The 14,985-nt window shown below is 46.6% G+C and overlaps 1 protein-coding gene, 1 long non-coding RNA gene and 1 pseudogene across 2 annotated transcripts in view; 2 read left to right on the plus strand and 1 right to left on the minus strand.

Moving 5' to 3' along the window:
* xrcc3 (X-ray repair complementing defective repair in Chinese hamster cells 3) overlaps positions 1 to 2,946 on the plus strand; it is an 8,137-nt gene extending 5,191 nt beyond the window's left edge. Inside the window, exon 6 of the mRNA XM_032508829.1 lies at positions 1,946 to 2,946. Within this exon, the coding sequence (XP_032364720.1) occupies positions 1,946 to 2,189 (244 nt within the window). The 3' untranslated portion in view covers positions 2,190 to 2,946. The remainder of the gene's footprint in view (positions 1 to 1,945) is intronic.
* A 4,641-nt stretch (positions 2,947 to 7,587) lies between these two features.
* LOC116679132 (protein Z-dependent protease inhibitor-like) lies at positions 7,588 to 9,090 on the plus strand (annotated as a pseudogene).
* A 2,935-nt stretch (positions 9,091 to 12,025) lies between these two features.
* On the minus strand, positions 12,026 to 12,570 carry LOC116679135 (uncharacterized). Its single transcript, XR_004329453.1, has 2 exons — positions 12,414 to 12,570; positions 12,026 to 12,239 (listed from the first exon to the last, which is right to left on the minus strand). It is a non-coding gene; the product is annotated as an uncharacterized LOC116679135 (long non-coding RNA).
* Between the last annotated feature and the right edge of the window lie 2,415 nt (positions 12,571 to 14,985).

The following is a 14,985-nucleotide window of genomic DNA, read 5'->3' on the forward strand; positions in this document are numbered from 1 at the left end:
AGAGGAGAGGAGAGAGAGTAGGACGAGAGAGCGTAGAAAGATCCCACACAGGCACGGCTTTACAGACGAAATGGGTCATGTAACGCAAAATTAAACCATATCCATATAAACAGCATTGCAGCGGATGAGAGGACATTAGCACCGGTGCGTCCTAGAAGAGCTAACAGCTAACAGACGCTACTAGCTAACAGCTAACAGACGCTACTAGCTAACAGCTAACAGACGCTACTAGCTAACAGCTAACAGACGCTACTAGCTAACAGCTAACAGACGCTGACTAGCACTGGTCACTGCTGTTGTCTGAAAAACAACAAATGTGACAAAGTGTTGCGTTTACTGGTAAACTGGTAAACCTTGAGACTGACGTATTACCGACTGCTATCTGTTGAGTTGTCCTCACGCTACTCTGTCCTCTGGGACTGTCTCCATCTAGAAACTAACCTGCAGGGTGCAGTGAACTACTCTGACTGGCTCATGAGCAGACGGCTTTATGGAGCGGGAGATTGGCTTTGCAAAAAACCCGGAGCGTTCTATGAAATGACGCTTTATAAAAAATAATCGCTTGATCACGCAAATTTGATCGTGGGAAGTCCAAATCGTGATCGCGATTAAAATTCGATTAATTGTGCAGCCCTACCACAGTCTGTGAATATTTTAACGTATTTAAGGAGAGTTTCAGACCAGAGTCTGTGAATATTTCAGTGTATTTAAGGAGAGTTTCAGACCAGAGTCTGTGAATATTTTAACATATTTAAGGAGAGTTTCAGACCAGAGTCTGAGAATATTTTAACATATTTAAGGAGAGTTTCAGACCAGAGTCTGTGAATATTTTAACATATTTAAGGAGAGTTTCAGACCAGAGTCTGTGAATATTTCAGTGTATTTAAGGAGAGTTTCAGACCAGAGTCTGAGAATATTTCAGTGTATTTAAGGAGAGTTTCAGACCAGAGTCTGAGAATATTTTAACGTATTTAAGGAGAGTTTCAGACCAGAGTCTGTGAATATTTCAGTGTATTTAAGGAGAGTTTCAGACCAGAGTCTGTGAATATTTCAGTGTATTTAAGGAGAGTTTCAGACCAGAGTCTGAGAATATTTTAACGTATTTAAGGAGAGTTTCAGACCAGAGTCTGAGAATATTTCAGCGTATTTAAGGAGTTTCAGACCAGAGTCTGTGAATATTTCAGCGTATTTAAGGAGAGTTTCAGACCAGAGTCTGTGAATATTTTAACGTATTTAAGGAGAGTTTCAGACCAGAGTCTGAGAATATTTCAGCGTATTTAAGGAGTTTCAGACCAGAGTCTGTGAATATTTCAGCGTATTTAAGGAGAGTTTCAGACCAGAGTCTGTGAATATTTCAGCATATTTAAGGAGAGTTTCAGACCAGAGTCTGTGAATATTTTAACATATTTAAGGAGAGTTTCAGACCAGAGTCTGTGAATATTTCAGTGTATTTAAGGAGAGTTTCAGACCAGAGTCTGGTTATATTTCAGCATATTTAAGGAGAGTTTCAGACCAGAGTCTGTAAATATTTTAGTATATTTAAGGAGAGTTTCAGACCACAGTCTGTGAATATTTCAGCGTATTTAAGGAGAGTTTCAGACCAGAGTCTGTGAATATTTTAACATATTTAAGGAGAGTTTCAGACCAGAGTCTGTGAATATTTTAACATATTTAAGGAGAGTTTCAGACCAGAGTCTGGTTATATTTCAGCATATTTAAGGAGAGTTTCAGACCAGAGTCTGTGAATATTTTAACATATTTAAGGAGAGTTTCAGACCAGAGTCTGTGAATATTTTAACATATTTAAGGAGAGTTTCAGACCAGAGTCTGTGAATATTTTAACATATTTAAGGAGAGTTTCAGACCAGAGTCTGTGAGTATTTCAGCGTATTTAAGGAGAGTTTTGATGGCCAAGGTATTAATCCTGTCTCTTTGTGTGTCTCAGTCCTGTCCCCGGCGGTGTGTCCCCGGCTCTGGGGTTGGCCTGGGCCAATCAGGTGATGGTTCGGCTGATGATGCGGCGTCTCCAGCAAACGGTTGCCCGGGGCGGCCAGAGTAGCACCCTCCGCAGGCTGGAGGTGGTGTTCGCTCCACATCTGGCCCGGGACGGGCGAGATGCTGCAGTCTGGAGGGAGGGCGTCCTCGGAGTGGACGGCTCGGAGACATCAAAAAGAGACAGATGTGTCTGAGAGGGACAGGTGTGTCTGAGAGGGACAGGTGTGTCTGAGAGGGACAGGTGTGTCTAACAGAGACAGGTGTGTCTGAGAGGGACAGGTGTGTCTGAGAGAGACAGGTGTGTCTGAGAGGGACAGGTGTGTCTGAGAGGGACAGGTGTGTCTGAGAGAGACAGGTGTGTCTGAGAGGGACAGGTGTGTCTGAGAGGGACAGGTGTGTCTGAGAGAGACAGGTGTGTCTGAGAGGGACAGGTGTGTCTGAGAGGGACAGGTGTGTCTAACAGAGACAGGTGTGTCTGAGAGAGACAGGTGTGTCTGAGAGGGACAGGTGTGTCTAACAGAGACAGGTGTGTCTGAGAGGGACAGGTGTGTCTGAGAGAGACAGGTGTGTCTAACAGAGACAGGTGTGTCTGAGAGGGACAGGTGTGTCTGAGAGAGACAGGTGTGTCTGAGAGGGACAGGTGTGTCTGAGAGAGACAGGTGTGTCTGAGAGAGACAGGTGTGTCTGAGAGAGACAGGTGTGTCTGAGAGAGACAGGTGTGTCTAACAGAGACAGGTGTGTCTAAAATTCAGATTTTTCTAAGCTTTTGTTTCCTTTCTCTTTCTAAAGTGGATTATTTGGTCTCTGTATTTTATATTTTAGAGTCAATAAAACTTTTTAATATTAAGAGCTGGGGTTTTTCTTCTGGTTGGAGATCAGTAACCGTGGCGACAGCCGTCCCTAACAACCAATATGAGTAACTTATGGTGCGTTTAAATCAACTTGGTTATTAGTTTGAATTATTGGGGATTTATTCAGATTTGAGTGTGCACTCTTTAAATAAAGTTTCCTGGTTTCAACCTTTTATTTAAACAACGCGCAGACTTTTTCTTTTGTTTTTCATCTTTATTAAAACAAGAAACCGAACACTAATGACATATAAAAGTATATAATACAAACATAACAAACATAACAAACATAAACATAAACATAACAAACATAATAAACATAATTCCACATGATTCCAGACCTGGGGCCTGTTGCACGAAACCAGGATAAGGGACTAACCCGGGATATTCAAGTTATCCTGGATGAGTTTAGCTTGGACTCGGTTGCACGAAACCAGATTGAATTAAACCCAGCCCAGTAACCATGGAGATTTATTCTTTGCAGCTAGCCTGGTCCAGAGCAGGCTAACAGCCGGGCCCACAGCCGGGCCCACAGCCGGGCCCACAGCCGGGCCCACAGCCGGGCCCACAGCCGGGCCCACAGCCGGGCCCACAGCCGGGCCAACAGCCGGGCCCACAGCCGGGCCAACAGCCGGGCCAACAGCCGGGCCCACGGCCGGGCCCACAGCCGGGCCAACAGCCGGGCCAACAGCCGGGCCAACAGCCGGGCCAACAGCCGGGCTAAGATTAATCCTGGAGTCTCATGTGTTCAATCAGCTGCTGTCTGATCCCAAATAAACATGTTTACCAGTGTCCCGGTGCCCGGTGGCCGGTGGCTGCTGCCCGGTGCCTGGTGCCGGTGCCCGGTGGCTGGTGCCCGGTGGCCGGTGGCTGGTGCCCGGTGGCTGGTGCCGGTGGCTGCTGCCCGTTGGCCGGTGGCTGGTGCCCGGTGGCTGCTGCCCGGTGGCCGGTGGCTGCTGCCCGGTGGCTGGTGCCCGGTGGCCGGTGGCTGGTGCCCGGTGGCTGGTGCCGGTGGCTGCTGCCCGGTGGCTGGTGCCCGGTGGCTGCTGCCCGGTGGCCGGTGGCTGCTGCCCGGTGGCCGGTGGCTGGTGCCCGGTGGCTGGTGCCCGGTGGCTGCTGCCCGGTGGCCGGTGGCTGCTGCCCGGTGGCTGGTGCCCGGTGGCTGGTGCCCGGTGGCTGCTGCCCGGTGGCCGGTGGCTGCTGCCCGGTGGCCGGTGGCTGCTGCCCGGTGGCCGGTGGCTGGTGCCCGGTGGCTGGTGCCCGGTGGCTGCTGCCCGGTGGCTGCTGCCCGGTGGCTGCTGCACGGTGGCTGGTGCCCGGTGGCCGGTGGCCGGTGGCTGCTGCCCGGTGCCTGGTGCCTGGTGGCCGGTGGCTGCTGCCCGGTGCCTGGTGCCTGGTGCCCGGTGGCCGGTGGCTGCTGCCCGGTGCCTGGTGCCCGGTGGCCGGTGGCTGCTGCCCGGTGCCCGGTGGCTGCTGCCCGCCAGCAGACCTGTGAGTCCCGTCAGTGTCCTCTCTCTCTGTAAAAGTAGAGATGAGCAGCGCGGCGTCGTGGTCTCAGCTTCAGGTTTCTACAGGACGCTCCGGAGATTAAGGGTGACGATATTAATGTAGAGATATTCCAGATATTAATGTAGAGATATTCCAGATATTAATGTAGAGATATTCCAGATGATATTAATGTAGAGATGTTCCAGATATTAATGTAGAGATATTCCAGATGATATTAATGTAGAGATATTCCAGATGATAATAATGGCAGACTGGTCAGAGACCAATAACTTCATGATTCATGTTCTTGTTGCTTGTCCTTCTCTAATGAAGGGTAGTTTGTGTTACTCCTTAATAAGTGGGCCTATTGTTTTTATTATATATATATTATATATATATTATATATATTATTATATATATATTATATTATAGCTTACATTGGTTTCATAACCTTCCTAATAAGTCTCCCATCACCGGTATAATAACGTGTCTATATACAGCACGTATGTAGTGGAGTTATCATTCATCTCACCGGGAACACCACGATGCTTCTTCATCTTTTTATTTTGGTGCGGTCACTTGTCAGAAGAATAAAAAACATGAATATTGGTTTACATATGTTCACAGCGTGTATTGAAGTCACTTCTTTTTCTAGTTGTTGTCCCTTTCTGATTGTTCTGTATGAACATTAATTGTATAAATAATTAGATATAGCTGATAGAGATTTGGGCGTGTTGTAAAACATGTTCTCACGTTGTGAAGAAGGGTTGACATTAAGCCTAAGTCCTTGGTCCATTTCCTGAGGAACATTATTTTCCTCTGCTCTCTTTTGAGGAAAAGTATATTTTTACACCCCACACATTCAGTCGGTCCGCTATGTCGGGCTTTTCTCTCATTGTTTGAGAAGCCGTATTTCCCTCTCTGCATATTCTATTCTTCCCTCCTCGTTACTGTCCATCAGAAGCTGCTGCTCATTGGGTGAAACATCTGGCGCATGCGTCTTCTCATCTCTGCATCAGGAAATCTGGGATCGATACCGTGGTCTATCTGAGAAAGCCGTGAACGTGCACTTATCCTGGTTATCTCCACCTGGCTGGACATAGCTCCACCTGTTCATCCTGGTTATCTCCACCTGGCTGGACATAGCTCCACCTGTTCATCCTGGTTATCTCCACCTGGCTGGACATAGCTCCACCTGTTCATCCTGGTTATCTCCACCTGGCTGGACATAGCTCCACCTGTTCATCCTGGTTATCTACGTGTAACCGATTAAGCCGTGATGAGCAGGTCTCACTAAGTCAAGCTGCGCTTTTCACTCATCCTGGATATCTTTATTCTACCTTCGTGCAACAGGCTCCAGGTCTCTGAGGAGAGGGATCTGTTCTATATAATAGATCTCTGTGATTCCAGACCAGGTCTCTGAGGAGAGGGATCTGTTCTATATAATAGATCTCTGTGATTCCAGACCAGGTCTCTGAGGAGAGGGATCTGTTCTATATAATAGATCTCTGTGATTCCAGACCAGGTCTCTGAGGAGAGGGATCTGTTCTATATAATAGATCTCTGTGATTCCAGACCAGGTCTCTGAGGAGAGGGATCTGTTCTATATAATAGATCTCTGTGATTCCAGACCAGGTCTCTGAGGAGAGGGATCTGCTTCTAGATCCGACACCATGATGAAACAAGGCTCACAGACAGGCCCCCACACTCCAGCACCGTGACGTCAGGCCGCTGGCTGTGCACCTGCGCAGTAAGGTTCTGAGAAGACGCTTTCAATAAAAGTGTGCACTAACTACTAGTTTACATTCAGTTTTTTTTGAAGTTGTACTTATTTATTTAAGTTTAAATCTTTTAACTGTTTTTAATGTGCGTTAATAAATGTTGAGTAAATGTGAAATAGTCGAAAGGTTCTGACATCTCCATGACGACGAGTGATGGAAACAGGTGAGTTTTCAGAATGAATTGTTATTATTATTATTATAAAAGTCTTCTGTCAAACACATTAATATTAATTATAATTCATATTTAGGTGAAATTAAATGAATTTTTATCAGAACGTTTATTTAGAAATAGTTGTGTCAAAATAAACGTTTTGTTTACCTGACATTTTGGTTCTGTTGCCTGGCAACCATCCATTTGTTCATCCGTTTTTTATTGGTATTTGTGTGAAATTAAATGTATCAATGTTTTCTGAACGCTGCAGACACGGGACTCTTATTTTGAAAAGCAGTGGCCGGAAGTGATGCTGAGGACGATCGGAGCGAGCTGGATGTGATGCGCAGCTTGGGAAGCGTCAGATCAGAAAACATCCCAAAATAAGAGAAGAACACAACAAAGGTCAGAAACTCTTCTCTTTCTTCCGCTCGGTTCCGCTCGGTTCCGCTCGGCTCCGCTCGCTCCGCTCGGCTCTCCTCGCTGTTAGCGGCTGCAGATCAGCTGTTTCCCATCATTACATCACTGATCCCTGATCGATCACACATTAACAACGACGAAGTGTTTCTCTATTGTAACATTGTGACGTTATAATAGACGTAATACCTTTAAAACGTGCTCTGATCTGCGCAGACTCTGTGGTCTCTGCCTTTCTCCTGCGTGCTCCGAAACGTTAGATATTAATAATTAATTACATGTTAACCACCAGGACTACAACCTAGCACGAGACATCTATTCATGTTTTTGTGCACTGTCCCTGTTCAAATAAATCATATCACTGTAAGTATCAGATAACTCCTCAAAGTTAGACCCCAACATTTAGACCAGACCATCCGGATCCATTCGTCTGCACATTATTTTCTATCAAATGGTGAGTACATAGTATGTATGTGTATAGACATATATATATATATTATATATATGATATATCTATATATATATGATATATAATAATAATAATAATACATTTTATTTAAAGACGCATTTCATGGCACTCAAGGACCGCCGATCTAATATATACTACAATGTTATATATGTGTATATATATTATATGTATGTAGTGTACGTGTATATTTACTGTATGCACATTATATGTTATGTGTGTGTATGCATAGTATCTATGCATGTATATATATATGTTTCTATAGGCTATATATATTATGTGTGTGTGGTGTGTAGATTTCTCCTAATTCTCCTAAAGATAACGTTTTGATTGGCCTTTGATACGCCTCTTTGCATATTTATACATTATAATAAACATAAATAAAAGTCTGATGTCCGTAGTCATCTCTGTTCGTTAGTCTCTTCTTCTTGAGAATAAATAATGTTGTGGCCCGGCAGAGAGCGCTGTGACCATGCCTCCCCGTGCTGCTCTCCTTTGGTCGGCCTGCTCCTGCTGACTCTGGCCTCCTCCGAGCCCGCCGACCCCTCCCTGGACGATCTGACCAATAGGAACGCAGACCTGGGCGCCAGGCTGTACCGAGCCGTCTGCAGCCGGACCGACGACAACGTCTTCCTGTCGCGTTCACGCTGTCTGGCGCGCTGCTGGCGCTGCTCAGCGCTGCCAGGGGGGCGACCCGGACCAGCTGCTGCAGGGACTCAGTCTCACCGGACTGGACCCGAGAGACGCTGCCAGGTGGGTCAGGGGTCAGACTGTCAGGTGGTTCAGGGGTCAGGTCAGACTGTCAGGTGGTTCAGACTGCCAGGGAGTCATGGGTCAGACTGTCAGGTGGTTCAGACTGCCAGGTGAGTCATGGGTCAGACTGTCAGGTGGTTCAGACTGTCAGGGGTCAGACTGTCAGGTGGTTCAGGGGTCAGGTCAGACTGTCAGGTGGTTCAGACTGCCAGGTGAGTCATGGGTCAGACTGTCAGGTGGTTCAGACTGCCAGACTGTCAGGGGTCGGACTGTCAGCTGGGCTCTCAGGACGGGTGGTGTCCGGCTGGTTGTGGTGGGCTGGGTCTAGTTCAGGTCTATGTTAGACTATAACTGCGTTTCCTGTTCCCAGATCTGTTCCAGACTCTGAGCGCCGGCGTGCAGCAGGGCAGCGCCCGCCATGACCCTGAAGCAAGCGTGGCCATGTTCCCTGCACAAAGCGTCCAGGTGTCTCTGTCCTACCTGGACCTGCTGAAGATGAAGTTCGGCGGGCAGCATTAAGAACCTGGCGTACGCGGCGCCGCCGGAGGCCGCAGACCACCATCAACCTGTGGTCGCAGGAGGTGACCGGAGATCAGGTCCAGGAACTGGTGCCCGACCCAGAGCCCCAGACCCAGCTGCTGCTCGCCACCGCTGCCGCATACAACGGTACCTAGCATCTGTCCTGGGGAGCCACGGGGGGGGGGGGCCATACCAGGGTAACTAGCATCTGTCCCGGGGTCCATGGGGGGGCCATACCAGGGTAAGAAGCATCTGTCCTGGGGGGTCACAGGGGTGCCATCCAGGGGGGTAACTAGCATCTGTCCTGGGGGGCCACAGAGGGGCCACAACCGGGTATCTAATACCTGTCCGGGGGGTCACAGGGGGCCACCATTTTATTAGTCTGTCCTGTAACTCTTCTGTCTGGATGAATAAAGTTTGATTGTTTTTTTTTGTCCCTGCAGTGCGGTTCAGTCCGTCCTTTAACGCGTCCCTGACTCTGGACGAGCGTTTCTACGTGGGAAAGTATCACGTCGTCATGGTTCCCATGATGTTCCGGCCGATAAAGTACTTCCTGGCGTATGACCGCTCACTGAAGGCCGGCGTGCTGAAGCTGCCGATGGCAGGCGGAGCGGCCATGTTGGTGGTCCTGCCAGACGAGGACGTGGACGTCCGCGGTGGAAGAGGGAGTGACCGGAGTAAAAGATCCAGGCCTGGATCAGGCAGCTGAAGAAGACGTGAGACACCAAGGGCCCAAGGGGGGCCCAGTACCAGCTTCCCTAGAATGGGTCCAAGCCCAAGGGGTCCCCAGTACAGCTACAAACACACTTTGTAGCTAGCCATCAACAAGAACATCAGGATATTTCAGCCAGATTAGGAATTGCTTGCACATTGCGATATTTCCGCCGTCGGGCTTTAGGTGCCTTTTGCAGGCTGGACCCCGTCACACCTGCTTGTAGTTCTAGTTAATTAATATAAGATATATATAATTGTTATCTTTGATAAAGAAATTAAATGTATTTGAAACTTGTTTTCTGCTGTGTTATTTTGTAAACAGGAAGCTGGAGGTGCAGCTTCCTCGCTTCCTGTTGGGCGTTCCTACTCTCTGCGGGACGTCCTGAGACTCTGGACATCACTCAGGTGTTCAGGACGACGCTGACCTCAGCAACATGGCCGGAGCCGGAGGACTCAAACTTAATCAGGTGAGAGAGACGATAGGCTCGTTGAAGATGAGCCCCCCTTTGATAGAGAGGAGCAGAGCCCAGATTCTTTCATATGAAGGATCGCCCCCCCCCCCCCCCTTGAGAGAGAGGAGCAGAGCCCCAATTCTTTCATATGAAGGGATTGCCCCCCCCTTTGATAGAGAGGGCAGAGCCCAGATTCTTTCATATGAAGGGATCGCCCCCCCCCCCCCTTGATAGAGAGGAGCAGAGCCCAGATTCTTTCATATGAAGGGATCGCCCCCCCCCCCTTGATAGAGAGGAGCAGAGCCCAGATTCTTTCATATGAAGGGATCGCCCCCCCCCCCCTGATAGAGAGAGCAGAGCCCAGATTCTTCATATGAAGGGATCGCCCCCCCCTCCTTTGATAGAGAGGAGCAGAGCCCAGATTCTTTCATATGAAGGGATCGCCCCCCCCCCCCTTTGATAGAGAGCAGAGCCCAGATTCTTTCATATGAAGGGATCGCCCCCCCCCCTTGATAGAGAGGAGCAGAGCCCAGATTCTTTCATATGAAGGGATTGCCCCCCCCCCTTGATAGAGAGGAGCAGAGCCCAGATTCTTTCATATGAAGGGATTGCCCCCCCTTTGATAGAGAGGAGCAGAGCCCAGATTCTTTCATATGAAGGGATTGCCCCCCCCTTTGATAGAGAGGAGCAGAGCCGATTCTTCATATGAAGGGATTGCCCCCCCCCTTTGATAGAGAGGAGCAGAGCCCAGATTCTTTCATATGAAGGGATTGCCCCCCCCTTTGATAGAGAGGAGCAGAGCCCAGATTCTTTCATATGAAGGGATCGCCCCCCCCCCCCCCCCCTTTGATAGAGAGGAGCAGAGCCCGATTCTTTCATATGAAGGGATCGCCCCCCCTTTGATAGAGAGGAGCAGAGCCCAGATTCTTTCATATGAAGGGATTGCCCCCCCCTTGATAGAGAGAGCAGAGCCCAGATTCTTTCATATGAAGGGATTGCCCCCCCCCTTTTGATAGAGAGCAGAGCCCAGATTCTTTCATATGAAGGGATTGCCCCCCCCTTTGATAGAGAGGAGCAGAGTCAGATTCTTTCATATGAAGGGATTGCCCCCCCCTTTGATAGAGAGGAGCAGAGCCCAGATTCTTTCATATGAAGGGATCGCCACCCCCCCCCCCCCCCCCTTTGATAGAGAGGAGCAGAGCCCAGATTCTTTCATATGAAGGGATCGCCCCCCCCTTTGATAGAGAGGAGCAGAGCCCAGATTCTTTCATATGAAGGGATTGCCCCCCCCTTTGATAGAGAGGAGCAGAGCCCAGATTCTTTCATATGAAGGGATTGCCCCCCCCCTTTGATAGAGAGGAGCAGAGCCCGATTCTTTCATATGAGGGATTGCCCCCCCCTTTGATAGAGAGGAGCAGAGCCCAGATTCTTTCATATGAAGGGATCGCCCCCCCCCCCCCCCCCCCCCTTGATAGAGAGGAGCAGAGCCCAGATTCTTTCATATGAAGGGAGCCCCCCCCTTTGATAGAGAGGAGCAGAGCCCAGATTCTTTCATATGAAGGGATCGCCCCCCCCTTTGATAGAGAGGAGCAGAGCCCAGATTCTTTCATATGAACTAATTTCTGCCGTTCTCCGTAGATAAAACGTGTTTGGTTTTTTTAAGTCTGAAAAAGAACGAAATGTCAAATTTTGCCAGAAATTAAAGTGAATATCTGCTGGTCTTGTTGAAAAAGGACTTTCTGACGAACAAAGCAGTTTTTACGGCGTTTTCACGATCTTTAACCGTGATTTTGGTTTTCTAGGTCACCACAAGTCTCAGGTGTCGGTGGCGGAGAACGATGACATCACAGCGGGCGGCGACGCCGGCGTTTTTCTCCCTCTCCCCCCGCCTGACGGTCAACAGACCCTTCCTCTTCATCATCTACGAGGTGGCGAGCCGCGTGCTGGCCATGGGCCGCGTCATCGACCCCTCTAGCAAATAACACGGAGGGTTCCCAACCCGAGGCTCCACCCCCCGATGGCCGGGAGATAAACCCAACGGGTCCAGTTTCAGATATCTCATTGCAGACTAATCGCATGTTGTCCGTAGTTAACTCGCGGTTATTGCCGTTTTTTATCTGTCCGATTAAGTTTCTTTAGTTCTGCATTGGTCCAGCGTTAAAGGGCCCATATTCTGCTCATTACAGGGCCCATATTCTGCTCATTACAGGGCCCATATTCTGCTCATTACAGGGCCCATATTCTGCTCAATTTCATCAGATTCATAATTGTATTTTGAGGTTGTACCAGAATAGGTTTCTAAGGTTTCATTTTCAAAAAACACCATGTTTTTGTGTTTTCACCCTGTGTGTTTAGGTCACTGATGTAACTGTGGTTCTCTGAGTCGGAGACAGAGTCACTGATGTAACTGTGGTTCTCTGAGTTGGAGACAGAGTCACTGATGTAACTGTGGTTCTCTGAGTTGGAGACAGAGTCACTGATGTAACTGTGGTTCTCTGAGTCGGAGACAGAGTCACTGATGTAACTGTGGTTCTCTGAGTTGAGACAGAGTCACTGATGTAACTGTGTTCTCTGATTGGAGACAGAGTCACTGATGTAACTGTGGTTCTCTGAGTTGGAGACAGAGTCACTGATGTAACTGTGGTTCTCTGAGTCCTCCTCGCCACTGTCGCACTGTTGCTTGCTCTGGAGGAAACTATTAGAACTGTTGGGTCCTTGTAAATTATGGAGTGTGGTCTATCTGTAAAGTGTCTTGAGATAACTCTTGTTATGAATTGATACTATAAATAAAATTGAATGAAATTGAATTGAATTGAATTGAGTCTAGACAGAGTCACTGATGTAACTGTGGTTCTCTGAGTTGGAGACAGAGTCACTGATGTAACTGTGGGTTCTCTGAGTCGGAGACAGAGTCTTTGATGCAACTGTGGTTCTCTGAGTCAGAGACAGAGTCACTGATGTAACTGTGGTTCTCTGAGTCAGAGACAGAGTCACTGATGTAACTGTGGTTCTCCGAGTTGGAGACAGAGTCACTGATGTAACTGATATAACTGTGGTTCTCTGAATCAGGAGCCAGAGTCACTGATGTAACTATGGTTCTCCGAGTAGGAGACGGAGTAACTGATGTAACTGTGGTTGACAGAGACAGTATCATTAGCTATCATAGCATGTGTACTGTATGTAAAAACACTTCCTGTACTAATATTTAAACATATGTGTGTAAAACATTAAACATTCCAATGTGAACTTGTCTGCCTGTCATCTCTCTGACACATTATGTTATCAAACATCACAGTGATATCACAATACAGATTAAAAACACACCGACAGCTTGATTGTGTGGAGTTTATTGAACCAATCAGATGACAGGAGGAGATCATGTGATTACACAGTGCTCAGAAAGCAAAAGAGATGTCGGACTTGTCTGTCTGAAGGGAGAGATGGTGTTGTGTGGCATTCTGGGTAGTGTTCTGAAGTCCATTGACTCGTGAACCCTGAATGCTGATTGGCTAATGGCTGGGTGGAAGTATCATGACATCATTGTCTTCAGTCTCGCCCCGACTGGACGCTGAACGAGTTTGACTTCCTGTTTCTGTAGAAAAAAAAGTAAAACACAAATCATTTAAATCACTGAAGTCAGTCGCAAAAACATATTAGAAGAGGTAGAGTTTAAAAATATGAAAACTCCAGTCTCCGTTAAAATCAATCAGATGTTACAATCACCGTTCAGAGGGCTAAAAACATGTTTCTATCTGTAAATATGTTTCAACAATTTTTTGAACAATAACCACTAAAGATAAATGTAAGTGATCTAGACAGAATATACAGTCTAGTGGTATGATCTAGACAGAATATAAGTCTAGTGGTATGATCTAGACAGAATATACAGTCTAGTGGTATGATCTAGACAGAATATACAGTCTAGTGGTATGATCTAGACAGTATATACAGTCTAGTGATATGATCTAGACAGAATATACAGTCTAGTGGTATGATCTAGACAGTATATACAGTCTAGTGGTATGATCTAGACAGTATATACAGTCTAGTGATATGATCTAGACAGAATATACAGTCTAGTGGTATGATCTAGACAGTATATACAGTCTAGTGGTATGATCTAGACAGTATATACAGTCTAGTGGTTACACTTGTTACCCAGTGTAATTAGTCTTGTTGCCAGTGTAATTAGTCTTGTTGCCAGTGTAATTAGTCTTGTTGCCAGTGTAATTAGTCTTGTTACCAGTGTAATTAGACTTGTTGCCAGTGTAATTAGACTTGTTACCCAGTGTAATTAGTCTTGTTGCCAGTGTAATTAGACTTGTTACCCAGTGTAATTAGTCTTGTTACCCAGTGTAATTAGTCTTGTTGCCAGTGTAATTAGACTTGTTACCCAGTGTAATTAGTCTTGTTGCCAGTGTAATTAGTCTTGTTGCCAGTGTAATTAGTCTTGTTGCCAGTGTAATTAGTCTTGTTGCCAGTGTAATTAGTCTTGTTGCCAGTGTAATTAGACTTGTTGCCAGTGTAATTAGACTTGTTGCCAGTGTAATTAGTCTTGTTACCCATGTAATTAGTCTTGTTACCAGTGTAATTAGACTTGTTGCCAGTGTAATTAGACTTGTTGCCAGTGTAATTAGACTGTTGCCAGTGTAATTAGTCTTGTTACCCAGTGTAATTAGTCTTGTTGCCAGTGTAATTAGTCTTGTTGCCAGTGTAATTAGTCTTGTTGCCAGTGTAATTAGACTTGTTGCCAGTGTAATAGTCTTGTTACCCAGTTAATTAGTCTTGTTGCCAGTGTAATTAGTCTTGTTGCCAGTGTATTAGTCTTGTTACCCAGTTATATTAGTCTTGTTGCCAGTGTAATTAGTCTTGTTGCCAGTGTAATTAGTCTTGTTGACAGTGTATTAGACTTGTTGCCAGTGTAATTAGTCTTGTTACCCAGTGTAATTAGTCTTGTTGCCAGTGTAATTAGTCTTGTTGCCAGTGTAATTAGTCTTGTTGACAGTGTAATTAGTCTTGTTGCCAGTGTAATTAGTCTTGTTACCCAGTGTAATTAGTCTTGTTGCCAGTGTAATTAGTCTTGTTGCCAGTGTAATTAGTCTTGTTGCCAGTGTAATTAGTCTTGTTGCCAGTGTAATTAGTCTTGTTACCCAGTGTAATTAGTCTTGTTGCCAGTGTAATTAGTCTTGTTGCCAGTGTAATTATACTTGTTGCCAGTGTAATTAGTCTTGTTGCCAGTGTAAATAGTCTTGTTGCCAGTGTATTTAGTCTTGTTACCAGTGTAATTAGTCTTGTTGCCAGTGTAATTAGTCTTGTTACCCAGTGTAATTAGACTTGTTGCCAGTGTAATTAGTCTTGTTGCCAGTGTAATTAGTCTTGTTACCCAGTGTAATTAGTCTTG

This window comes from Etheostoma spectabile, unplaced genomic scaffold (assembly GCF_008692095.1).
Source record: "Etheostoma spectabile isolate EspeVRDwgs_2016 unplaced genomic scaffold, UIUC_Espe_1.0 scaffold00009535, whole genome shotgun sequence".
Lineage (NCBI taxonomy): Eukaryota > Metazoa > Chordata > Actinopteri > Perciformes > Percidae > Etheostoma > Etheostoma spectabile.